Source organism: Bubalus bubalis, chromosome 8 (genome assembly GCF_019923935.1).
Source record: "Bubalus bubalis isolate 160015118507 breed Murrah chromosome 8, NDDB_SH_1, whole genome shotgun sequence".
In the NCBI taxonomy this organism is placed as follows: domain Eukaryota; kingdom Metazoa; phylum Chordata; class Mammalia; order Artiodactyla; family Bovidae; genus Bubalus; species Bubalus bubalis.
This window is the reverse complement of record NC_059164.1, coordinates 71,566,616-71,592,692: the sequence shown is the minus strand read 5'-3', so window position 1 is coordinate 71,592,692 and position 26,077 is coordinate 71,566,616. Positions and strand designations below refer to the sequence as shown.

Here is a 26,077-nt window from a genome sequence, read left to right as displayed (position 1 = left end):
CTGACCCTAGGCTGGACTGAGAAATGCTTGCAAAGCTACTAACCTGAACATCATGCTTTCATTGTACTAAAGCCATTTTCTCCTTTCTACCTTGTTAAAAAAAAAGAAAAAAAAAATGCTGGGATTCTTCCAACTTGGGTATTTAAAAATTTTAAGCAACATGTACAAATTACGAAAGGACACAAAAGTCCACACCACTATCACGTCACCGTTTGAAGTTTGCTAAACGAGAAGGCAGACGGCCATTAGTCCACAGGTGCTGGGAATGCCGTCATATAAAGCCTGTGCGCAGAATCCGTGTGCTCCTCGCAGAGCGCATGGCCCCAGCCGGCACGCCCCGCCCTAGGCCGCAGCCCCTGATGCTCACGTGAGCAAGGCAGTTGAGCAAAGGCAGGATGTTGGCATAGCAACGAGCGCGCAAGCGCCGTTTGGAGACCCAGTGGCCAGAACACGTGAGCTAAGTCTGCACGTTTGCAGCGGCGGGCAGAGAGCTGACGGCCCAGCATGTGGGGCCTGGGGCATTCTTCTAGAACTTCTGTGGCAGGAAGTGCGAGGTCAGTAACAGTCCTTTCGGTGGGTTTGGTGGTGGTAGCACCGTATTTTCACCCTGGGTTGTCTTTTAGGTCCACAAGTATGGGCGTGGCCGTTTCCTGGCCTTCTTGGTTTCCACGCTGCCCGCTCGCTTCTGAGGGTGACAGCCACCCCAGTTTCTAAGGGTGCTGCCAGAAGGCGAAGCTGGCCTGCAAACAACTGGGCCTGCTACTCTGGTTGAAGACATAGACCTGCAGACCAGTTGTCGGGTGGAATTCTCTCTTCCAGCAAATTCTGTGCCCTTTTAAACTTCGAAATGCCTAAGACAGGCGTTGAGGAGCAACCTGGACTCACTCCGAATTCTCGATGTGAATTGGAAGTGCTGTTTGGTAATCCCGGTTTGCAGATAGTGGGTGCAGCACCACTCCCTTCTTGTGAGTGTGTGAACGTCTCTCAGTCGGTTCCGACTCCCTGAGACCCCGTGAACTGTAGCCTCCTCCAGACTCCTCCATCCATGGGATTCTCCTGGCAAGAAGACGAACGGGTTGCCATTTCCTTCACCACTCCCGTGTTAACCATTGCCAAAGTGTTTTTGACCCCTTTTAAAAATAAGATTTAAAAACTTTCTACGTCGTGTGGTGCCATTTCCAAAGTAAAGGTTTTCATTTTAGAAAAAAAGAAAGCAAAATGAAGGTCATTCAGTCATGTCTGACTCTCGGGATTCTCCAGGCAAGAATACTGGAGTGGGTAGCCGGTCCCTTCTCCAGGGGATCTTCTCAAACTAGGAATCAAACCGGGATCTCCTGCATTGCAGGTGGATTCTTTATCAGCTGAGCTACCAGGGAAGCCCCCATCTAAGCGAGTGTCTTCCAGCGAAATAAGTTTCTTTGGACAGATTCTAACTTGTATTTACAAGTTTTTGCTCAACTTAAAATTTACTTTTGAGTAGTATATGAGCAAGAATCCTTGTTTTAAAGATGGGTTGATCCTACTTGGTGTTATGTGAAAAATGTAAAGTTGTAACAAAAATCATAATAGTTAAAAAATTTTTTATGACCTTTCCCCCAGTGTGACACAAGATTAACTTCTTTTCCTGTGGTTGGGGGAGGATTTGGGTATTTGGTGTAGTGATGTTCTTAATTAACTCTTAAAATTCTTTAAAAGATGTTTTCAATTCCCTTCAAAAATATAACTTTTATGCATATAAAGTGCCATATTCTAGTGTTTTAAGGGCAAAGTTAGAACTAGTAGACATCTTGAAATATCTTGCATTTGGGAAAGCAAATTATGTAATGAAAATTATTTTTGAAGTTACAGGCACAATTTGATTGATTTTGCAGTTTTTAAATGCAGGGTATCTTCAAAAGCAGAAACCATAAAATGGATATTCTTATTTAAAAATTAAATACCAGTCTGAAGCATTTGTGTTATATGTATATGTTTGTAGTGTTTCTTTTTGTTTAAATTGTGGGAGTGCTACTCTTGTTTAGTGCATGTGTGTTTAGTTGCCCAGTTGCGTTAGACTCTTTGCAGCCCTTTGGACTGTAGCCTGTCAGACTCTGTCCATGGAACTTTTTCAGGCATGAATACTGCAGTGGGTTTCCATTTCTTCCTCCAGGGGATGTTCCCAACTCAGGGATTGAACCCACCTTTCCTGTGTCTCCCGCATTGCAGGTGGATTCTTTACCTGCTGAGCCATCAGGGAAGCCACTACTCTTGTTTAGGGAAGGCATCAATTATATTAAAGAATATACACTTTGTACTGAAATATTTATGTAACTGAAAAGAGTGTGCATCAATTATACTGTTCAATGTAAATATATAAAAGTTTGGTTACAGAGATAATTTCAAAGATAGAAATTGCATCCGATGAAATTGCAAGATATACTCAAAATAATTATTGCAGAAAATATCTTTGAGGTTGTTTTTAATATAGAATTTGGATTTTGATTATTTGGGGCAAAACATACACAGAGGAATTTGGACATTATATGATTTTGTCTTTAATTCACTGTTAATGGCCAGATTAATAGAACCTAATTCAAAGTATTGAATTGTTTTAGTTTTTCAGGAATTGTCCAAATGGAGGAAGATAAACATTGCAATAAAGGTACTGACACAAAAAATTATTTTTGTATGTAAAAGTTAGATGATCTTGATTAATTTCTAATTTAATTTTCTTTGTATTGTAATTTGATTTTAGTTGAAGATGTGGTTGGAAGTCATGTGGAAGATGCAGTAACATTTTGGGCCCAGGTAAAATAGCCTGATTTATTTCCTGTCCCACCTCTTCCTCCACTAACCCAGATCCTCCCCAACAAAAATGAAAATAAAACCCTGTAATATGATATATATATATATATATGTCATTGTTATTTACCATGCTTAATTTTTATTGAACATTATTTAACACAGGGCATTATTAGAAGACAAATGGCTAAAAATTGAACTTAATATCAGAATTATGAGTGTGAGGTTTTAAAATTACACTTAATTTAGCATCAGCAATCTAGGCTGCATAAATGACTGAAGATGCTGAGAAACTGTTGTATTTGTGAGGTTACAGCTCCATCTAGAGGTCTTGGATGTGATCATTTCTTCAGTGATTCAGTTCAGTTCAGCGGCTCAGTCATGTCAGACTCTGCGACCCCATGGACTGCAGCACACCAGGCTTCCCCGTCCATCACCAACTCCTGGAGCTTACTCAAACTCATGTCCATTTAATCAGTGATGCCATCCAACCATATCCTCTGTCATCCCCTTCTCCTGCCTTCAATCTTTCCCAGCATCAGGGTCTTTTCACATGAGTCAGTTCTTTATATCAGGTGGCCAAAGTATTAGAGTTTCAGCTTCAGCATCAATCCTTCAAATGAATATTCAGGACTGATATCCTTTAGGATTGACTGGTTTGATCTCCTTGCAGTCTGAGGGGCTCTCAAGAGTCTTCTCCAGCACCATGGTTCAAAACCATCAATTCTTCGTACTCAGCTTTCTTTATAGTCCAACTCTCACATCCATACATGACTACTGGAAAAACCATAGCTTTGACTATATGAACTTCTGTTGGCAAAGTAATGTCTCTGCTTTTTAATATGCTGTCTAGGTTGGTCATAGCTTTTCTTCCAAGGAGCAAGTGATACCGTTTTAAATTTCTTAACTGGTATTGTTTTTAAATTTCTGTCTTTTTTCTGTTGGCTTAATTTTGAATTTGAGGTACAATATCTTTTTCATAATATAATTGAAAGTACTAATGGAATATTTATAATTTTATATTGGTAGTCTTCAAGGCAAGCACCAAAGTGCTTATGTTCCAGAATTTAAGAAGATGAATCTCTCTAATGTACAGTTACTCAATAACTTTTAATTTTATGAGCTGTGTGATATGAAAGGGAAGGGAATAACATTTCTGTGTACTTCTGCAGCCTGAGAACAACTCTTTGTGCGGGTAGAGTGAATTGGCAATATGGGAAAACAGGATTTATGAAAAAGAATGGTTAAAGAAGAAATAGATTAACTCAGGCTTCTTAAATCCATTTAGAAAACATATTTTAGAAGGGTGATATTCATAGAACATGTTCAACAAATTTGTATCTCGGCTTATGGACACATTTTCTAAAGGGTGCCCACATGTTCTGGTTCTTTGCCCATTTCCCCATTGTCTCTGCATTAATAACACCTGCGTCCCTCTCAGCAGTGTCCAGTGTTGGATGATAAATGATATTTTTAAGCTTATTAAATAGGAACAGCATTTACTGTCTTAATTAAATAAGATTTTCTAGATGAGTGCTGTCTGGTAGAAATATAATTTGAGCCATATAAGTAAATTTAAAAGACACATTCAAAATGAAGAAACAGGCAAAATCAATTTTAATAAAAACATTTTATGTAACTCAGCACATCCTAAATATCTTTTTAAAATGTAACGAACACAAGTATGTTAACAAGATATTTTATTTTCCTTTTTTCAAGTAGGTTTACAAAACCCAGTGTATATGTTAGACTTACATACAGTACAACTAAAATCAGATGAGCCACATTTCAAGTAAGAATTGGCTATTGTATTGGTCAGTGCAGCTCTAGACTTCAATTTTTATTGACATTTATGTGAATTTGTAGCCTGAGTTTGAAATTATGATTGAAACCAGATGTCAGCAAACTTTTTCTGTATAATATTAGTAAGTATTTTAAGACTTGTGGCTCTTTTACAACTGTTCAGCTTTACAGAAGTTGCCATTGTAGTACAAATGCAGCCATAGGCAATATATAAATAAATAGGTAATCTGTAAATAAAATTTTATTTACCAAAACAGCAGAACTCATAATTTTCAAACCTCTGATTTCAACCATGAAGTTGAGGCCCCTGTAGAAATTTAAACACATTTCAAAAAGAAAGAAAGTGTGTCTTAATTGAATGAAAAGATTAAGAACTAAAACTACTAAAGTGTCCATATGAATCAAATCATTTTTTTTAAGAAACAAATTGTTAAAAAAAAAAAAAGAAATTGTTTGTGCACACATGTGTGAATCCATATTGGAGACAGGCCCTATGTGTGCCCCTTTGACAGTTGTAATAAGAGATTTCCTCAGTCGACTAACCTGAAATCTCGTACCCTAACACATGCTAAGGCCAGAAACTGTAAGAAGAAAAGACCCTTCTCAACCTTGGGAAGCATCTTCCGGAAGGAAGGTTGGAAATAACTGTGCTTCTCCTTTGTGTGTTGTTTCTAGGAAAAAAATTTTTAAATGAATCCTATACATCTAAGGGACATCTTTTGATGTTTGATGAAATTTTGATATGTTTTGATAAAATGCTAAAAATTTTAAAAATTCAAGATGACATTGCTAAGATGCTCTATCTTGGTCTGTAATCTCATTTCAAGAATAGATGCATGCTAGGTCACTTCGGTCCTGTCCTACTGTTTTATGACCCCGTGTGTGTAACCCACAAGGCTCCTCTGGCCATGGCATTCTTCAGGCAAGAATACTTTAGTGGGTTGCAGTTTCCTTATCCCAGGGATCTTCCCGACCCAGGGATTGAAGCCACATCTGTGTCTCCTGCATTGGCAGGCAGGTTCCTTGCAATTAGCGCCACCTGGGAAGCCCAGGTCATTTCAAGAGCACGGTATTTTTGTAAAGTGTGGTCCCAACAGGGGGACACTTGATGAAATTCACTTCAAAAGACATTTCTTTATATAGCAGTGCTAAGCATAAAAGGACTTCTCATATTCTTATAAACATGAAGCTCACTCTGTTGCTTACAGTTGTTTTAATTTTGTGTTTTCCAAGTGTGCATGTGGTATACTTTGTGAGAATAGACTTGATATATGTGATTTTTCTGGAGGTTGATGATTTTGCATGCAGTGGATTTTCTTTAAAAAGAATGGTCAGTTACATGCTTGCTTCAAGAGTATTTTCTTGTAAAAAATGACTTTTTTGCTATCTCAATTTTGGTTTTATTATTTGATGTTAACATATTTTGTATAATTGTATTGGATCTCATAGTATCAAATAATAGATGTAATTTAATAGTCACTTTTTTTTTCTGAAAACCTACTTTAGTCACTTTTTTTCCTGAAATCCTAGTCACTTATTTTTTTTTTTTTCTGAAAAATGCTGCACGATGCTAATTTTCAGTGTAATTTCCTCCCCTGCTCAGTTGTAAGATGTGCTGTACTTTTTAACACCTGATGTGTACATCCTGTGTAAAAGAAAAGGCAACGATAAAACAGTAATTCTACAGAAAGAATATAGCAGGAAAAAAGCTAATTATAGCATTTAATTAGGGTTTTGATAGGCTGTAGATGAAGAGTAAATAGAGATTTAGAAGCATACGGAGGCAGGTCAAGATGAAGATCTGCTCACATATATTTCTGTTTTTCTACCACTTTGGATTTTCTGCCATTTAAGCCATTTACATGAGAACACTTGGAAAATTTCTGTAGGCCTAGTTTGCTGAGTAGCCGTTGGAGCAATCTTAAGTATTTGACATTTGAAAAAAAAGCTTCCATTTATGCTAGTCCATATACCTACAAAATCTAATTATGTAAAATGTTTTGGTGTATTCTGAACTTCAGAGAGCTCATTCCTGGGGATTATTAAAGACTGATTCCAGTGTGTTTTGGGTTCGGTTTGAATTCACTTCACATTTTTACTGTGCGTAGAAACTCAGAGTTTGTTTTCATTTATCAAAGATAATCATATTCTTTCTAGCCTTATTGACTGTGTTATTGATATAGTTTTAAAGAACATACGTATTTAATGATTTACTTTGAAATAACTTTATACTTACAGGAAAATTGTAAAATTATTTTCAATATTATACCCTTCACCTAGCTTTCCTTGTTTCTAACATTTTACATAACCATAGTACAGTGGTCACAGGAAATTGACACTGGTATAGTACTAGTAACTCTTAAGTACAGCCCTAATTCAAATTCCACCAGGTTTTTTCTTGTTTTCTTTTTGTTTCTATTCCAGGATCTGCTTTAAGATCTCTCATTTTATTTAGTTGTCATGTATCCTTAATCTCATCCAACATTTGGTAGTTCTTACATACTTTTATCTTTCATGATTTTGACATTTTTAATGAGTACTGGTTAGTTATTTTATAGAGGATCCCTCAGTTTGTATTTGTTTATGATTTCTCATAAACAAATTGGCAGTAGTACTACAGAAGTGACGGTAGCACTGCAGTACATACTACAGTATGAGGTACTGAAATTACATCATATAGAGGACTTACAAGAAGATATTTCTTTATTGGCAATATTAACCTTGATCCACTTGGTTAAGGGGATAACAACTACCTGTCTTAATTGTAAAGTTACTGTTTTTCCTTTTGTAAGTAATGAGTGTTTTAGAAGAAGATACATTGAGACTATCTAATCTTGTTTTTCTTAAACTTTTTACCCACGGATATTTTATTTATGACTATGGTCTTTGATGATTTTCTATTTTCCTCATTCCTTCTGCATTTATTAATTGGAATTACTCATTAAGGAAGAGTTGTTTCCTCACCACCTTTTATTTGTTTAGTTAATTATTTATATTAATATACACCTGTGGGTTATAATCTAGTACTGTCGTTTATTTTGTTGTTTACATTGTTCTAGCTTTGGCCGTTAGGAGATTGTTCACATTGACTGCTGTATCATTTAAGCTGCACCCATTCTTTTTTTGAATATTTCTTTACTTTTTGGCATCACCAGATATTCCAGGATCATCATTTATTTCCCTGTCCTAGCCCTGGAATGACCCACTCTCCAGAGAAATCTTGTTACTTTTATCAGAGAATGGTGTTTAGAAATCAAGATCTGGGTACTAGGTGTGCTTATCGCTACTTGAGTATTATTGCTTCTAGTTGCTCTTAGCAGACAGACCTAGGAAATACATTTATCAATATAATACAAAAATACAAATACATATAAGTAACACATGTGCATATCTATATTTATCTGTGTGTATTTCTTTCATATATACATATATTCACACATAAACATATGTGTGCTTGTGTACATATGTATGTATATATACATGAATTCATACTGATACTTTGCAATTGTAATCTAACATTGCAGGTTCATTCTAGCCTGCCTTCCTTATTTGTAATTTCTTTCTGCCTGCTTTCATTATATACAATATATTTATTTATTTGCTCAATCCTTGTATACATCTAAAGTAGTTTCAAAATCATTAACCCATGCCCCTGTGAGAAATAAATTTACAAAGTAGATAACAGTGTTTTTGTACAGAGGAACCTATACATTTTGAAATCAGTTTTACATCTTTTTCCTTTACACAGCAACAAATATGTGAGAAGACCCATGTCACTTGACTAAAATATGGTACCTCTTTTGAGCAATTAGGATTTGATCTAAAGTAAAATCCAGAGACAAAGTTATCTCTTCATATAATATTAATAGTATTTAGTATCTAGTTTTGAATTCCATGTAATTTGAACTCATTGGGAGGTAAAAATTTGCTATATCCTAGTTCCATTTCTAGTGAAGAACTCATTTGAATGATGAAAAGTAATGATGTGAGAATATTATTTAATTTCTAATGCTCCAAAACCTTTTAAGTATCATGCATAGTAGAACCCTTTTTTGCATAACATTGCAAATATTAATAATACTTTACTGAATTTATGTCTGTCCTTCCTTCTAGAGTATCAATAGAAATAAGGATATTATGAAGATTGGTTGTTCACTGTCTGAAGTCTGTCCCCTTGCCAATTCAGTGTTTGGGAATCTTGATCCAAAGAAGGTGAGCCATATTCTTGGATACAATTATTCCATCTTTCCTATTAGCTTTCCTGATCTTAGATTTTATAGATTTTGGAATTTTTGTTATATTTGAAGAAAGAGGCACGTTTTTAGAATTTGTATAGACTACAGTCATTATAAATTCATTTTTTCAAAGATACTTATGAAGTATCTGCTATCTACCAGGCACTGTGTTAAACACTGGTACTTAACACAGTGGTGAACAGAATAGAATGGTGGTGAACAGAATAGAATGGTGGTGAACAGAATATATTCACCTTGACCTTGACCCTGATTCACAAAAATTTATAAGAGATATGTTTATGGAGAACAGTTTGACAATATATATATGTGCATGTATTTTTTAATTGACATAATTTGCAATGCAGTATATATCTTTTGAGTACACAGCTTGATGAATTTTCATATGTATGCATCTATGTGATCACCACCCAAATCAAGATACAATTCTGTCAGCTTAGAAAATTCACTCAGGCCCCTCTCAGTCAGTTCTTAGTCAGTAGTCCTTTAACAGAGGTAACCATTATTCTGATTTCTCTCACCATAGGTTCATTTGCCTATTAAATTATACAATATATATATACTCTTTTGTGTATGTATGGCTTCTTTTGTTCAACGTAATTTCTGAGATTTATCCAGATTATTGTATGTTTGTTCTTTTTCAACCTATGCAGTATTTCAGTGTATGAAAGTGAAAATACTAGTTGCTGAGTCTTGTCCAACTTTTTGCGACGCTATGAACTGTAGTCTGCCAGGCTTCTCTGTCCATGGGCTTCTCCAGGCAAGAATACTGGAGTGGGTTGGGATTCTCTTCTCCAGGGGATCTTTCTGACCCAAGGATCAAAGCTGGGTGTCTTGTATTGCAGGCAGATTCTTTACCATCTTTACCATTTGGGCATGTAATGGTGAAAACAAAGTACCTGCCTCATAGGGTTGTGAAAATAAAATAAGTTATTATACATAAAATGCTTAGTAAATGAGCTGATCTACTTAGCATTACTATTCATTAAAATGCCAAATAATTTTGCTTTCTTTTTCTGTCTGTAGATTTATGGTGGATTATTTTCTGAAGATAAATGTTGGTACAGATGCCAAGTACTGAAAGTCATCAATGATGAAAAGGCAAGAACGAGTGTTCAACTTCTTTTTGCCGTGAGGAATATTTATTTTCAGTCCAAACTTTGGTGCCTATTTAGCCTTTCATTGCTTATTCATAGTAGTATAAAATATGGTTGACTACCACTACAATATTGTAAAGTAATTAGCCTCCAATTAAAATAAATAAATTTAAAAATATGGTTGAATAACATATGAATTGATTAAAACATACATTTCCCCCCCCAAAAAAAACACAAAAGAAATGAAGTGCTTACAAAAGTCAAAGTTAGATTCAGAAATATTCTGATTTTAAGTTGTCATATAATCACCCCAGATTATCAAAGAATAGATTACCTAATTTGTGGATTATTTTTGGCGACCAGTGGTTCTTTGTATTTTAGTTCTTAATAATTATGTTTGAGTCTTGCTGAGTAGGTTAAAGTTTATTCTGTTAAGATTGAGTAGAAAAAGAACATTTGATTCTGAAATTATGTTTATATTTTACTTAGTAGACGTGCATGTTGTTAATAGTGAAGATTTGCTTGCCTCTTTCTTGTGCCTTGGTTAAATGTGATGAATTTTCTTTGCATTTAGCTATTTTGTCTTTTACACTGTGAAATTCCGGAATATTTTTAAGGAAATTTGTGGAGATAGGATTCTAAATAGCAATTGGACATCTCAGGCTGTGTAAAAGCATCTCTATAGGGTTTCTTTTACTATTTTTTTTTAATGTCTGCTTTCTTGGACTTAAAAATATTTTATAATATACAATATTTTGTAAATATTGTTCTTGGTGCAATAAAGATGAAATGCTTTGAATAATGTTACAAATATATTTTTTAAATCTCGTGATTTATTATTTTTATAGGTAATGATTTATCTTAGTAAAATAGACCTGTTCCCCACAGTTTGACAACTGGAAATATTTTGTGTTTGCTTTGATTTGGCTTTAACTTTTAAAATTAAGGGCGAAATGGCTTTTGACCTTCTGATAAACTATTTATCTTTTTTACCTTTTATAGATACAGAGCTGGAGGAAAGGGTGAATTTGATTCATTTCAAAGGTCTAATAGCTGGAGTTAAATTTATCAAAGAAAGTTTCATAAAACTTTGCCTGTTCAGATTTTATTGTTTCCAACTTGAATTTAAGAATGTTGATTGATTTTAACATTAGAGATAGAAGAGAATCATAAGTTTCATAGACTTATATTTATTTAAATACCATTGTTTAAAAAAATCAAAATGAGAAATGGTACTGTTGGAAATAGTACTGTTTGGTACTAGTTGAACTAGTACCAAATAGAAAAATCCCTGGGATCTCATGGACTGTGGGTTTTCTGTATTTTGAGGATATTGTTGGAGCTCTTGTTTCTGAATGCATTTATACAATTTCAGGTAAAATGCTATCATGATTTACAGGTAATTGACAAAAAACAGCAAATATGTTATTTTTTTGAGATATTTAATTTAAGTTCTGTATTATCTGATTATTTTCCAGTGTCTGGTGAGATATATTGACTATGGAAATACAGAAATTCTGAATCGATCGGATATAGTAGAGATTCCTTTGGATTTGCAATTTTCTAGTGTTGCCAAAAAGTATAGACTTTGGGGACTACAGATTCCTTCTAGCCAAGAAGTTACCCAGTTTGATCAGGCAAGTCACAGATTTAAAATATTTTTGTTAATGGAAAGAAACTATGTGCTCGGAAAAAAAAAAAAAAAGAAGTCTGTTTAAAATCCTATAATTTTCTATAATATGAAAACTTGTATAAATTAGTGAAAAATGTGAAATGATGGAATAATTTAGAAGCAATTATATATTTGTGCTCATCTTTGCTAGAATACACATTCTAGATCAGATAAGACTGGTGTTTGTGTGTATACACGTATATAATAAATGTAGTTTCTTCTGATGAGAAAGCTTCAAAGAATAGTCTCTTATTATTGAGAGACTGATGCATATAATTATTGTTATCTTTTGCTTTTGAGAAAATATTTATAAAATAAAAGTGATCTTTAGCTGTGGCCATAAATATCACAAATTTGAAATAAGCAGAGTTGTAAATTAATCAGATTTTATCTTCTTGGCAGAGGCTCTCACTGTTCAACATAGTAATTGGCAGTGACGTCTCTGTTAATCTAGATTCCAGTTTGTATTCATTTCCATTAAATTTTAGGTTACCAACCTGATTCTGGAAGACCTCATAATTTCAGTGGTAGTCTTAACAGGAATCCTATCTCCTTTTAAATCTGTGCAAAAATGATATTCTTTTGGTAACTGATACTGCTATTGAAGGAATGTTACACTGCGAAGTAATCAGATATGTATTTTATATTCAGCAGCTCAAATGACTTATATGAAAATAATCAGTACTAGAAGGAACAATAAAATTTGAAAACCTTCTATTTGCCTCTTTTTTGTTTAGTTTTTAGTATATTTTAGGTCACTGGGTGTAGCTTTGTCTGCACTATAGTTACTTATAAGAAACATTTCTGTACCTAGAACTGTGCTGTTGTTGTTCAATTACCAAGTCATGTCCAACTCTGCGACCTCACGGGTTTCCCTGTTCACTGTCTCCCAGAGTTTGCTCAGATTCATGTCTTTTGAGTCAAGTGATGCTGTCTAACCATCTCATCCTCTGCCACCATCTTCTTTTGCCTTCAGTCTTGCCCAGCACCAGGGTTTTTTTCAGTGTGTCAGCTATTTGCATTAGGTAGCCAAAGTATTGCAACTTTAGCTTCAGTGTCAATCCTTCCAGTGAATATTCAGGATTTATTTCCTTTAGAACTGGTTTGATCTTGCAGTCCAGGAGATTCCCAAGGGTCTTCTCTAGCACCGCAACTCAAAGGCATCAATTCTTCAGCTCTCAGCCTTCTTTATGGTCCAGCTCTCAGATCTATACATGACTACTAGAAAGACCATAGTTTTGACTTTACAGACCTTTGTTAGCACAATGATGTCTCTGCTTTTTAATACACTGTCTAGGTTTTTCATAGCTTTCCTTCCAAGAAGCAAGGATCTCCTAATTTCATTGCTGCAGTCACCATCCAGTGTCTTAGAGCCCAAGAAAAGAAAATCTGTCACTGCTTCTACCTTTTCCCCTTTTTCCTAGATACCAGATTTCATTTTTATGTGCTGTAACTCCTCAGGACACCTTTATATTTAGTTAGGACCAAAATGGTCAACAGAATCTGCTTGATTTAAAGAGATTATTCTAGGGTATTTAATCGGTACACTTTAAGAAAATGTATAAATATAGATTCCTGTACAAGTCTAAGGTCTTCTTCTGGAAAGGATTTATCAAGTATGTAATTGGAGTATAGTATACACATGAGGAAGTATATTTGTATTTAGTCAACAAGGTAAAACCACTTTTGTAGATATTTCAGAATGAAGAAATAATGATCATTGGAAAAACTAGATATTAATAGAAAAAATAAGTGAAGAAAAACATGTTGGCATAGCTGGTTAATATCTTCTTTTTTCTTATCTTTCTTAGGGCAGAACCTTTTTGGGGAGCTTGATTTTTGAAAAGGAAATTAAAATGAGAATTAAAGCTACCTATCAAGATGGAACAGTAATTGCTCAGGCTGAGTATGGCAATGTAGATATTGGGGAAGAGGTGGCTAAGAAAGGATTTGCAGAAAAATGCAGACTCACTTCCAGCACTAATACCTGTGAGGAAAAAAAATCAGATCCTGGTCAGCTTGTCCTCAGGAACCTCAAAAGCCCCATTCCTTTGTGGGGGCATAGATCAAGCCAATCAAACTTCACCCGGCCAAAGGGGCGCTTAAGTGGAAGAATGTGTCTTGACTTGAAGAATGAAAATGATGCAGGAAATAATGTGACATTTCCAAAGTAAGATTGTAGTGGGATTTTTAGTCTTACCTAATTTTTGATTTATGTTAGAAGCTCTTGTCATAGTCAAGGCTTATGTTTTTAGAATCCTCAACTATGTCTGTGATTTTGAGGGATAATACTGATTATATCTGTTTTTCTCAAATAGGTATTCCTCTCTAACACACTGAAAAAAAAATATTCCTCTTTAACAGGAATATTTTAATTAAAAGCCATTTTGAAAGAAAAACCATTCCTGAATTGTTTGAAGTTCACATACCAACTCTTCTTTCCAAGTCTTTTGAATACATTTATCATAAAAATCTACCCCTAAATCCAAATTATTCAGGCAAGAGACAGAATTTCAGATAAACTTTGAAGTTTTTCCTATGGCTCTGAGAATATTTTAATGAGTTTTAGGGAACTGCCTTTTCTCTTTAACAAAAGAGAAGCTCTTTTTTCTTCCTGTGAAAATTTACTGTGATGGAATTTGATTATAACAAAAATGTTCACTTTTTAGATAATTTTTAGTTATAAACTTGAAGCAGAAAGCCAGATTTTATTTTTAAAAGTACAAAACCATCCTTTTACTTCTGTATCATGATCCAGCCCATGATACTGTGTGCTGTTAAGTCGCTTCAGTCGTGTCTGACTCTGTGCGACCCCATAGACGGCAGCCCACCAGGCTCCCCCGTCCCTGGGATTCTCCAGGCAAGAACACTGGAGTGGGTTGCCATTTCCTTCTCCAGTGCATGAAAGTGAAAAGTGAAAGTGAAGTCACTCAGTCGTGTTGGACTCTTAGCGACCCCATGGACTGCGCCTACCAGGCTCCTCTGTCCATGGGATTTTCCAGGCAAGAGTACTGGAGTGGGGTGTCATTGCCTTCTCTGATGATACTGTGTAATGGGTAATAAAGCTTTTTGTTGGGACCTTATCAGTGCTTTAGGAACTAAATGGTTAAATGGAGTGGGAGTAATGAGAGATTGGAAGAAACTGATACAGAAATGGTTTTTACTGTCTTTGCTGGAGTTGATACTGATATGAAAAAGTTAGAATATGATTTATCTGAGATTAGGATAAGTTTTTGAAGTATGACTTCAGTTATAAAATCTAGTTTGCATTAAAATGCTTTCTAATGTTGAAACTAGGTAAAGATCAGATTAGTTTCCAAAATTAACTTTATAGAAGTACACACATACACACACACACATGTATATATATTATGGTATAAAAAGCCAAATTTTAAGTTTTGATCTCTGTCACACTTAAAACAATTTGGTTTTTAAAATGAGTCAATTTGTTTTTAATAGGGAAAATTTGGCTGTTGGTGACTTTAATTTAGGGTCTAATGTCAGCCTGGCAAAAATTAAGCAGGACCAGAAACTGATTGAAGAAAATGAAAAGCTTAAAACAGAGAAGGAGGTTCTTCTTGAAAGGTGCAAGGCATTAGAATTGAAAGTAGAACAGACTGCCCAGGAGCTGCAGGTATGGTATGTTTCAGTGGCTTAAGATAAAGAATGATTAACTGGGAAATCATTGTGTTCATTTACTCTTTTTTTTTTTTTTTAAAGATTTATTCATTTATTTATTTTTGACTGCATTGGGATCTTCATTGCTGTGCACAGGCTTTCTGTAGTTGCGAGGAGTGGGGCTACTCTCTAGCTGACGACGCACAAGCTTCTCATTGCAGTGCCTTCTCTTGTTTCTGAGCATGGGCTCTAGGTGCACAGGCTTCAGTAATTGTGGTGCGTGGTCTTAGTTGCTCTGAGGCATGTGGGATCTTCATGGACCAGGGATCCAACCCATGTGCCCTGCATTGGCAGGTGGATTCTTAGCCACCTGACCACCAGGGAAGCTCTGATTTGTTCTTATTTGTCTATACTTTTCTGTCTCCTTTCCTTACTTTCCCTTCTCCCTACTCTTGGTATTCTCTCTTTCTTCATACTTGTTTATAGATGAAATTTTTTCTTATGCTACAAACTAATTTTTGAATTTCATTGGATGTTTGAAAAATTAATAATTTCTCATTTATATTTCCTTTTATGTTCTTTAAATTTTTTTAACTCTGGGAATTTTCAAACATTTTAAAAAGAGAATTGAATAATTAGTACTATGTATCCATCACCCAGTTTTTACAATTATTAAATAGTCTTTTAAAAAATCTATGCCTCCTAGTACTTTCAAAACAGGTCCCATTCATAATAGTTTAATGTACATGCTTTAATGTATTATGTATCTCTAACAGAAAAGAAATTCAAAAGAGACATAACCATAATACAATTACATTTAAAAATTCGTAATAATCCTTTCACTAAGTTCACTAACTTATGTTCACACTAAGTGAAAGTCACTCAGTCGTATCCGACTCTTTGTGACCCCATGGACTATATAGTTCATGGAATTCTCCAAACCAGAATACTAGAGTGGGTAGCCTTTTCCTTCTCTAGGGGATCATCCCAATCCAGGGATTGAACCCAGGTCTCCTGCGTTGCAGGAGGATTCTTTGCCAGCTGAGCCACCAGGGAAGCCCATTATATCATTTAATATCCAGTGTTCAGATTTCCCATATTGTTCCATGAATGTCATTTTATGTTTGGTTTCTTCCAATCAGATTTCCAGTTAGGCCTATACATTGCATTTTGCTCGATAAATTTCTTAAAGTGCTTCATCTGCATCCTATTGTTGCTTAACAGGCTGCTATATCTCCATATATTTCCTTTTATGATAGTTAAGTATCAAGGTTTGCTCAGATTCAGGGCAGTCCCCCCCCCCCCCCCGCCCCGCCAGAATACTGTATAGTCTTCAAATGTATAACTTTTTCTAATACCAAATATGTTACCCCAACACGAGTTGCCATTTCTCTAACATCAACTGAATGGCCTACAGTTCATTTTTGACACTAAATGCCAAGAGTTATCTCAGACTCCACAAGGATTAAGTCCCTCAAGACTTAGCTCAATTCAGGCACTAGCCACAAATCAGGTCCCAGGCTACCCACACTTTTTGCTATCAGTTTAAGACTTCCTATGACCCACTCCTGCACCTTGCTCTCAGTTCAGTAATTCAGTAACAACTGTTAGGACTCATGAAAGTGCTGTGCTTACAATGACAGTTTTATTATAAAGGATACAATTCAGAAACAGGCAAATACAAGAAGAGGAGATGCAAAGGGGAAGTTATGATGGGAGTGGAGATGGAGATCGTTGGGAGGATTCTCTGGACCTGTCACTCTTCCAGTACATGGATTTGTTCACCAGTCTGGAAGCTTCCCCCGGACCTCATCATTCTGAGTTTTTTAAAATCAAGGTTTCATTACTTGGGCCTGGTTAAGTCATTGACCATTGGTAGTTGAACTCAGTCTCCAACCCTTGAATTCATATGTGGCATTCTTCAGGGAACACTGCCTCATAAATCCTTTAAAATTTTAGTTACACCTAAAAGTTGTTTAAATAACAGTAGAAATACAGTTTCCTATGTGGGTCTGACTAAGATATGTTTGTTCTTTCTTTCAGCAAGAGAAAGCAACTACCATGGATTTGACTAAACGTTTGGAAAGCACTCTGAAGACTTGTATAGGTACCAGAATGAAAAATCTGGCAGCTAAGGTTGAAATATTGAAAGAAATTAGGTAGGTAAAAGTGAATTTTTGAGGAGGATGGCTTAAAACAATGCCAATTAGTTTGTGCTTTGTTTAATTTCTTTGCCTTTCATTTTTGCTTTTTCTTTTTTAAAATTAATTATTTTAGTGGGGACCCTTGATGGTTTTATTCCTGGTTTACACACTCTCTCTCTCTCTGTCTGTCTCTGTCTCTCCCTATATATATATGCATATATATAGCTGTTCAGTTATTGCATTGGTTTCTACCAAACATCAACATGAATCAGCCATAGGTTTACCTATGTCCCCTCCCACTTCATATTTACTTTGAAACTTATTCTTTGTATTTTCATTATTTTGAAGAGGGAAACTAAAGATAGTTACTCCTGAGACAGATTTTATACTGTTTTTATAGTGTTCTGTTGTCACCTTGTGGGATCATAGTATCTAAAGTTATATGTGAGAATGGAATTAAAAAGTCAACACAGCTTCTAAATAATAGTTTGATGGGAAACTACTAGGTCCCATTGTTCTGCTTGGGGTTATTTTCAGTCCTATACAGAAACTATTATATATTTCAGTAATCCAAATTATTTAATTATACTGTCTGCTGCTGCTGCTGCTGCTAAGTCACTTCAGTCGTGTCCGACTCTGTGCAACGCCATAGACAGTGGCCCACCAGGCTTCCCCGTCCCTGGGATTCTCCAGGCAAGAACACTGGAGTGGGTTGCCATTTCCTTCTCCAATGCGTGAAAGTGAAAAGTGAAAGTGAAGTCGCTCAGTCCTGTCGGACTCTTAGCGACCCCATGGACTGCAGCCTACCAGGCTCCTCCATCCATGGGATTTTTCAGGCAAGAATACTGGAGTGGGGTGCCATTGCCTTCTCCAATACCCTGTCTAAAGAAAAAAGTAGTCTTCCTAAATTACAAAGAAAAGTGATCTTGATGGAGTCAGAAGAAAAGCAATTGGTTAGCAAGTCTCATACAGTTTAATCAGCATGTCTTAGATTCTATCTGTGAATTATGTAGGTATTTTACTTTATAGAAAATTGCTTTATTGTTAGTTAGGGATAATTTTTTGCCTTTATTGTTGGTTAGGGAATGTGGAAAAAATAGTTCTCAAAACAGTCTAGTTCTCTTTTTGTGCTGTGCATAAAACTGCAGTGCAGTAATTCATTTCCTCATGTACTTGAAAACACTAAGATGTTGCTCACAATTAACACTATGAGTTCATCTTTTGTCCAGTGGGAATCTGTATTTTCCAGTATATATCTGTCAGTCAGCGTCTGGTTTATAGGTTTTAAAGAGTTTGAGTAATTTGGTCTCTGTAGAGGTTAATCAACTTTTAACGCACAGCCAAAGTGACTACGCTGGCAACCCTGTGAGACAGACTTTAGACCAAAACAGTTCAATATATTCTGACCTGTATTTGAGGAAATAGTGTACTGTTAGAATGGTGGAAGTCTGGTTGGAAGCTAAAACAAATAGAATGGTGAGTGAGCCTTGTTGGTTTTCCTAATTGGCCTCTCTGATTGCTTTGTTGGGATTTTTTGGGATTTTTTTTTTTTTTAAGATTATGCAAATGCTGGTCTGCTTATTAAGGTACAAGGACTCTGTGCCTTCATCTTGATAAAATTGGCTTAAATAGAACATTTTAAAAGAAGTATTTACAAATCTAATTTTATATCATTTTAATTCTGCAGACTTTTGAAGCTGTCTTTATAAATATTTAATTTTTTCCCAGTGAAATGTATTTTTAGTTAAAGGTTTGTATCAAAGTTATATATGATTTTATGTAGTTTTAAAAAATACCTCTTCATAGCCAGTGTTGTAAATAGTAACTTTAGACCATTACTATTTGTGTAATTTTTTTTTCTCACACCACCTTAAACATTTCGTGATCTTTTCCTTTTGCTATGCTATTTTTTTTTTTTAAATAGACGTGTCAGTATCAGTGTTCGTTTTGGAAATGACCTTTCAGATGCTATACAAGTGTTGGATGAAGACTGCTTTACTATCCCAGCTTCTTTGAATGAATTAGAGCTAATTTGGGCAGAATATAATCTGGCTCAGGAGAAGATTCAAACTTGTGAGAATGTGGTAGGTCAAGAATTTTTCTCCATTATGATTTTTATCTGTTGAATATAAGGAGATAATATCTTTCAAAAAGCAGAAGGACTGCAGATACTGTAATGATACTTTATATGAAATCTTTAACTTTTGGAATATCTTCATATTAGTAATTTGATTTCTTTTGTTGCCTTAGAAGAAAGGTTAGGTAAATGAGTAGTGATTGTGGAAAAGGGTTAACAAAATCTTTACCCCTTTTGCCTGAGGATTTACCTCTCTCTGTTCCCTTGGTAATTTGATAAATTGAAATTTCAGTCATGTTACTGGCAACATTGTTTAGGTAAGTAAAATCCCTGATTGGTAAATTGTATCTGGATTGGGAGGAACTGCAAACTACAAATACTAAACAACTGGGCATACTCCTTGAGGGACCCTGGAAGCTATACCTATAAGAGATAATGGTTTTTGAGGGGCATGAGGCTTATAAGCTGGGATGACTCCCACACCTGCTAATGTGGATCTTCTGGTCGGAGGGGCATGCTTTATGCTACAGTATAGGACTCTGCCTTACTAGTAAATGCTCTCTAAACCATCCGTTCTTGAAAGGTGGTTATATGTGGGTGCCTCCCTGGTGGCTCAGACGGTAAAGCGTCGGCCTGCAACGTGGGAGACCCAGATTCGATCCCTGGTTAGGGAAGATCCCGTGGAGAAGGAAATGGCAATCCACTCTAGTACCCTTGTCTGGAAAATCCCATGGACAGAGGAGCCTGGTAGGCTACAGTCCATGGTGTCACAAAGAGTCAGACACAACTGAGTGACTTCACTTTCCTTTCCTTTCCTTTATATGTGGGTAGGGAAGGGATATGAAGAATGGAATATTTCATGTGAATTCTTAATTAGTATAGGTACAAATATTTTTTCCTGTGGGAATTTTCTTTATTATACTCAGCTGAGTGGAACTCCATGTTTTTCATATAAGATATCTGATACAATAATCATAGCTTTCCATAGTACCTATGAGCTCTATACTTGAGTTTGGAGTTGTCCTATCTTAAGTATTGGTGGTTTCTGCCTCTGAAGATTGTACCCTAAAGGTCTTATTCCCTAGTCATACCTAGTTTGGCCAGTTGGCAGCCTAACTGGCTCTGAATGAGAAAAGTAGATAAGATAACTAAGCCTTTGGAAATGCCAGGAATATTTAATTTGGTTAGGGGATTAGATTTGGGTTACTTTACACATTAGACCTTTACTGGTCACTTCTGATGATAGACGAAAATAATTTTTGAATCTTTTAGAAACATGTATGTATAGGTACTTTTATGTATAGGTACTTTATAAACTTGGGCATTTTTGCTCCTCAGGAAAATGAGGCCCACAAGGTTTAAGGAAATTGCTCAAGATTACATACTTCTAAATGTTAATCTGGAATTTTAAACCAGATGTCTTGATTGCAGTGTATTCTATTTACATTTAAACCATACTGCCATCATTAAAATATTTCACAATTATTTTCATGTAGTAAGATGAAACTTGAAAAAGAACTGCTTTTTAACTTTTGTTTTGTCATTTAAAATAGTAAAGTGATTCAGGACATGGAGGGAAAAAGGTCTTATAATGTCTTTCAGATTTGGTATTCTAGTAGGACAAATGTGATTTTTTAAAACAATTTGTCTCCACTACTGCTGACATTTCAGGACTTACTTTTGGGCTTTATTGCCCTAAAGTTCATTTGACAGATTGAAGAGTAGATTACTGTAGATTATTGAGAACAGAGGCATAATTGTCCCTCAGATAAAGTTGTCTTTTTATTTCCCTTGTTGTATTTAATTTGCATCTTAAGGTTGTTATTTTCATTTATATATTTTGCACAGTTCTTTAACTTGATTGCCATGTGTACATTTTAAAACATTTTTTATTTGTGTATTTATTTTTGCCTGTGCTGGGTCTTCATTGCTACACAGACTTTTCTCCAGTTCTGGCACACGGGGGCTACTCTCTAGTTGTGATGCGTGGGCTTCTTATTGCGCAGCTTCTCTTGTGGAGGAGCACAGGCTATATAGAGCACCAGGGCTTTAGTCGTTGTGCTTCCTGGGCTGTAGAGAACAGGGTCAGTAGTTGTGCACATGGGCTTACCTGCTCCGTGGCATGCTTCCCAGATCGAATCCGTGTCTCCTGCATTGACAGACTGATTCTTTACCACTGAACCACCAGAAAAGCCCGCCATGTGTACTTTGGATGAAAGAGAGTCTTTTTCTTTTGTCTTCATAATTAGTTATATAACGGTCTGGTTGAAGTGAAGTGAAGTTGCTCAGTCGTGTCCGACTCTTTGTGACCCCATGGACTGTAGCCTACCAGGCTCCTCAGTCCATGGGATTTTTCTAGGCAGAAATACTGGAGTGGGTTGCAGCTTACACAAAAAAGAATATTCTAAAATTCGGACTTTTAAATGTATGTACTTCTGTTACAAGTAGTAGAGACACAAATTTAAAACGTCCTATTCCTCTCTCTACTTCGGGTATAGGACAAATATATAAATAGGTAGTTTTAATATAGTTTATTAAGAACTATAATAGAGCTAATGCATAGGGTTCTTGGATATCTCTCATATCTGTTTCCAGGCATAGCTTCTTGGGGGAATTGGAGGTTTTATCCTGCTGGAGATTAACTAAATCTTGAAAGATAAATAGATGAAGAAATTAAGCATGGAGTGGGAGTAGGAAGAAGGCAGTATGTAATTAGTCACAGACACTTGTATAATTTTCTTAACTAAAATTTTATTGTTTTGGAAAAGTAAAGATTAACAGAGCAGAATTGTGGAATTTAAATCTTATTTCTAATTAAGGGAAAAAAACTTTGTCGGTTTGGTGATCTAAGAAGAGAGGGGTTTGTCTTAAATATTATTATGTTGGAGAATGTAATGTTAAATTTTGCTAATTTTAAGAGATCAGTTCTTTTCATATAGTTCAGTGTGTAAAAACACCTGATGTATTAATGATGGTTATTCCCTTTTTCCTTCCTTCAGAATGAAGGGAATATTTTGATTGCTGAAAGAAATGAAGTACAACAGAAGCTGTGCATGGCAGTAGAAGTTTTTATTCTGGAAGTTGATGAGTTATCTCTTAATAAACGCTTAAAAACATTGCAGGTTGGAATTTTAAAAGATATTAAATATATATTAAAATATGTTTACCATTGGAGAGCTGAAATTAGCATTTGCCTTTAGACTTCAGACAGTACTGATGGCTGCAGAACTTTTTCTTTTCTTTGATGAATCCTAGTTTCTTTTTAATGATGTTAAAATTTTATATTGATATATTTAATATGTTTTTATATATATGTATGTATGTATCCTGCAAGCAAGGTAAATAGTCAGGCATATAAGGCTTGTTAGAGCAGCATTCATTGGGAAAACTCACAGAGACAGGAGCAGTAGCAAGCAGGTTAGCCATTTTTCTAGCAGAAAATCTAGTAAAGCCTTTATGTCAGAGTTAGGGAGAGGGATCTTGATCCTTGAGTGATAATGGCTTCTAAGATCTATAGATAGAGTACAGTAGCTCATAAAATATTGTGGAACCTTCAGTCAGTTCAGTTCAGTCACTCAGTCGTGTCCGACTCTTTGCGACCCCATGAGTCGCAGCACGCCAGGCCTCCCTGTCCATCACCAACTCCTGGAGTTCACTCAGACTCACGTCCATCGAGTCAGTGATGCCATCCAGCCATCTCATCTTCTGTCGTCCCCTTCTCCTCCTGCCCCCAATCCCTCCCAGCCATCAGGGTCTTTTCCAATGAGTCAACTCTTCGCATGAGGTGGCCAAAATACTGGAGTTTCAGCTTTAGCATCATTCCTTCCAAAGAACACCCAGGACTGATCTCCTTCAGATTGGACTGGTTGGATCGCCTTGCAGTCCAAGGAGCTCTCAAGAATCTTCTCCAACACCATGGTTCAAAAGCATCAATTCTTCCGCGCTCAGCCTTCTTCACAGTCCAACTCTCACATCCATACATGACCACAGGAAAAACCATAGCCTTGACCAGATGGACTTTTGTTGGCAAAGTAACGTCTCTGCTTTTCAATATGCTATCTAGGTTGGTCATAACTTTCCTTCCAAGGAGTAAGCATCTTTTAATTTCATGGCTGCAGTTACCATCTGCATTGATTTTGGAGCCCAAAAACATAAAGTCTGACACTGTTTCCACTGTTTCCCCATCTATTTCCCATGAAGTGATGGGACCAGATGCCATGATCTTAGTTTTCTGAATGTTGAGCTTTAAGCCAACTTTTTCACTCTCCTCTTTCACTTTCATCAAGAGGCTTTTTATTTCCTCTTCACTTTCTCTGGAATCTTACCTTCAGTCAAATCCTACCATCTCAGAAATGACTAATTCGGAGTGAATGAGCACGACTGTGTTATCATTCCACCTATTAGCATAGTATTTCTTTCTGTTTATTGGGATCTTTTTTATCTTTTAATGTTTTTTAAAATTTTTCTCTAAGTCCTCATGCATTTTCTTGATTTAACTCCAAGATGTTTACACTTTTGGTTCCTTTTGTGAATGCTATCTTTCAATTCCCTTGTTCTTTTGATGGTATAGAGGGATACTAATGATTTTTATATATTGATGTTTTTCTGGCAACTCTGCTGAACTCTTTTTTAGTTTTTGTCAGTTGATACTCTGAACTTTCTATGTGATTATATCATTTGAACAGAATAACCCTCTTCTACTCCTACATTTTATGTATCTTTGAATTTTTACTGCTTTTGACAGTATCTTTAATACCAAGCTGAATACTAGCTATCTTGTTTTGGACTGTAGGGAGGGGATAAGCTTGCTGGAAAATTGGATAAAAGGTTATTAAGGGACATCCGAGCACTTGTGTCTTTCTGTCCACCTGGTTGAAGATGGTGTTGTTCAGTCACTCTGTTGTGTCTGACTCTGCAACCTCATGGATTCCAGCATGCCAGGCTTCCCTTTCCTTCACTGTCTCCTGGAGTTTGCTCAAACTCATGTCCATTAGGTCAGTGATGCCATCCAGCCATCTCATCCTCTGTCATCCCCTTCTCTTCCTGCCTTCAGTCTTTCTTGGCATTAGGGTCTTTTCCAATGAGTTGTCTCTTTGCATCAGGTGGCCAAAGTATTGGAGCTTCAGCTTCCACATCAGTCCTTCCAATGAATATTCAGGACCAGTTTTTTAGGATTGACTGTTTTGGTCTCCTTGCTGTCCAAAGGAGACTCAATTCGTCTTCTCCAGCACCACAGTTCAAAGGCATCAATTCTTCAGTGCTCAGCCTTTTTTATTGTCCAGCTCTCATATCTGTACATTGCTGCTGAAAAAACCATAGCTTTGACTATATGGACCTGACCTTTGTTGGCAAAGTAATGTCTCTGCTATTTAATATGCTAGGTTTGTCTTAATATGTCTAGGTTTGTCATAGCTTTTCTTCCAAGGAGCAAGCGTCTTTTAATTTCATGACTACAGTCACCATCTGTAGTGATTTTGGAGCCCAAGAAAATAAAGTCTATCACTGTTCCATTGTATCCCCATCTGTTTGCCATGCATGAAGTGACGGGACTGGATGCTATGATCTTAGTTTTTTGAATTTTGAGTTTTAAGCCAGCTTTTTTACTTCTTTCACCTTCATCAAGAGGCTCTTTAATTCTTCTTTGCTTTCTACCATGAGGATGGTATCTTCTGCATATCTGAGGTTACTGGTATTTCTCCCAGCAATCTTGATTCCAATTTGTGCTTCATCCAGCATTTCTCATGATGTACTCTGCATATAAATTAAATAAGCAGAGTGCCAATATACAGCCTTGATGTACTCCTTTCCCAATTTGGAACAGTTCCATATCCTGTTCTATTGCTTCTTGACCTCCTGCATACATGTTTCCCAGGAGGCAGGTAAGGTGGTCTGGTATTCCCATCTCTTTAAGATAATTTTCCACAGTTTATTGTGATCTGCACAGTCAAAGGCTTTAGCTTAGTCAAAGAAGCAGAAATACATGTTTTTCTGGAATTCTCTAGCTTTTTATATAATCCAGCGGATGTTGGCAATTTGATTAATATGTAGTTTTCCTGTTATTGTGTATGGTTCAGGAACCATTATAGCCATTATTTGGAACATTTTCTTAAATAGAATTGAATAAATAGTATAGGTTATTCCAGAATGGTGAAATAAGATTTGCATAGAAAAGGACAGTGATGTAAGAATTCACCTGTCTAATGTTCGTGACTGTGAAGGGTCCTAGGCATAACCCCCAAGGACTGTCAAACCCCCATTCCATAATGTGAACTATACCTCGTGCCTCTCTTGGTGGGGAGAACAGTTAGCATTCTTGGGGAATGTGTCCGGTGCAGTGAAGGCCAGTCCTTTGAGAAATGAACAACTATTCTGCATTAACTATGGCCTGGGAAGACATCTGGTGTTGTGGAGGACCATTGCTTGAGACTCTACCAGCCAATTGGAGTGGAATTTACACCCTAGTTAAATTGGCTATCCTTTTCACCCTGGCATTTCGACACTCAGATCCATCTCTTAAGCAGACTAACCATAGAGCCAAAAGGAACACTCTTGCCCCGGGTGGGTCATTTGATCCATATATATTTATTCTATTGGGGTCCCTAGAGGTATTCCTAATGAATCCAAGGCTAGAA

The 26,077-nt window shown here is 36.2% G+C and overlaps 1 protein-coding gene across 3 annotated transcripts in view; it reads left to right on the top strand.

The window, feature by feature from the left end:
* Positions 1 to 346: 346 nt before the first annotated feature.
* Positions 347 to 26,077, top strand: part of STK31 (serine/threonine kinase 31) — a 70,567-nt gene continuing 44,836 nt past the window's right edge. The window contains exons 1-11 of one of the 3 annotated variants that reach the window (XM_044946743.2): positions 347 to 554; positions 2,595 to 2,641; positions 2,735 to 2,787; positions 8,698 to 8,796; positions 9,864 to 9,938; positions 11,413 to 11,571; positions 13,418 to 13,776; positions 15,066 to 15,240; positions 17,268 to 17,383; positions 19,293 to 19,452; positions 22,445 to 22,567. In XM_044946743.2, the coding sequence (XP_044802678.2) occupies positions 505 to 554; positions 2,595 to 2,641; positions 2,735 to 2,787; positions 8,698 to 8,796; positions 9,864 to 9,938; positions 11,413 to 11,571; positions 13,418 to 13,776; positions 15,066 to 15,240; positions 17,268 to 17,383; positions 19,293 to 19,452; positions 22,445 to 22,567 (1,416 nt within the window). In that variant the 5' untranslated portion in view covers positions 347 to 504. The remainder of the gene's footprint in view (positions 555 to 2,594; positions 2,642 to 2,734; positions 2,788 to 8,697; positions 8,797 to 9,863; positions 9,939 to 11,412; positions 11,572 to 13,417; positions 13,777 to 15,065; positions 15,241 to 17,267; positions 17,384 to 19,292; positions 19,453 to 22,444; positions 22,568 to 26,077) is intronic. The other 2 variants (XM_025291286.3, XM_044946742.2) reach the window with 2 other exon arrangements.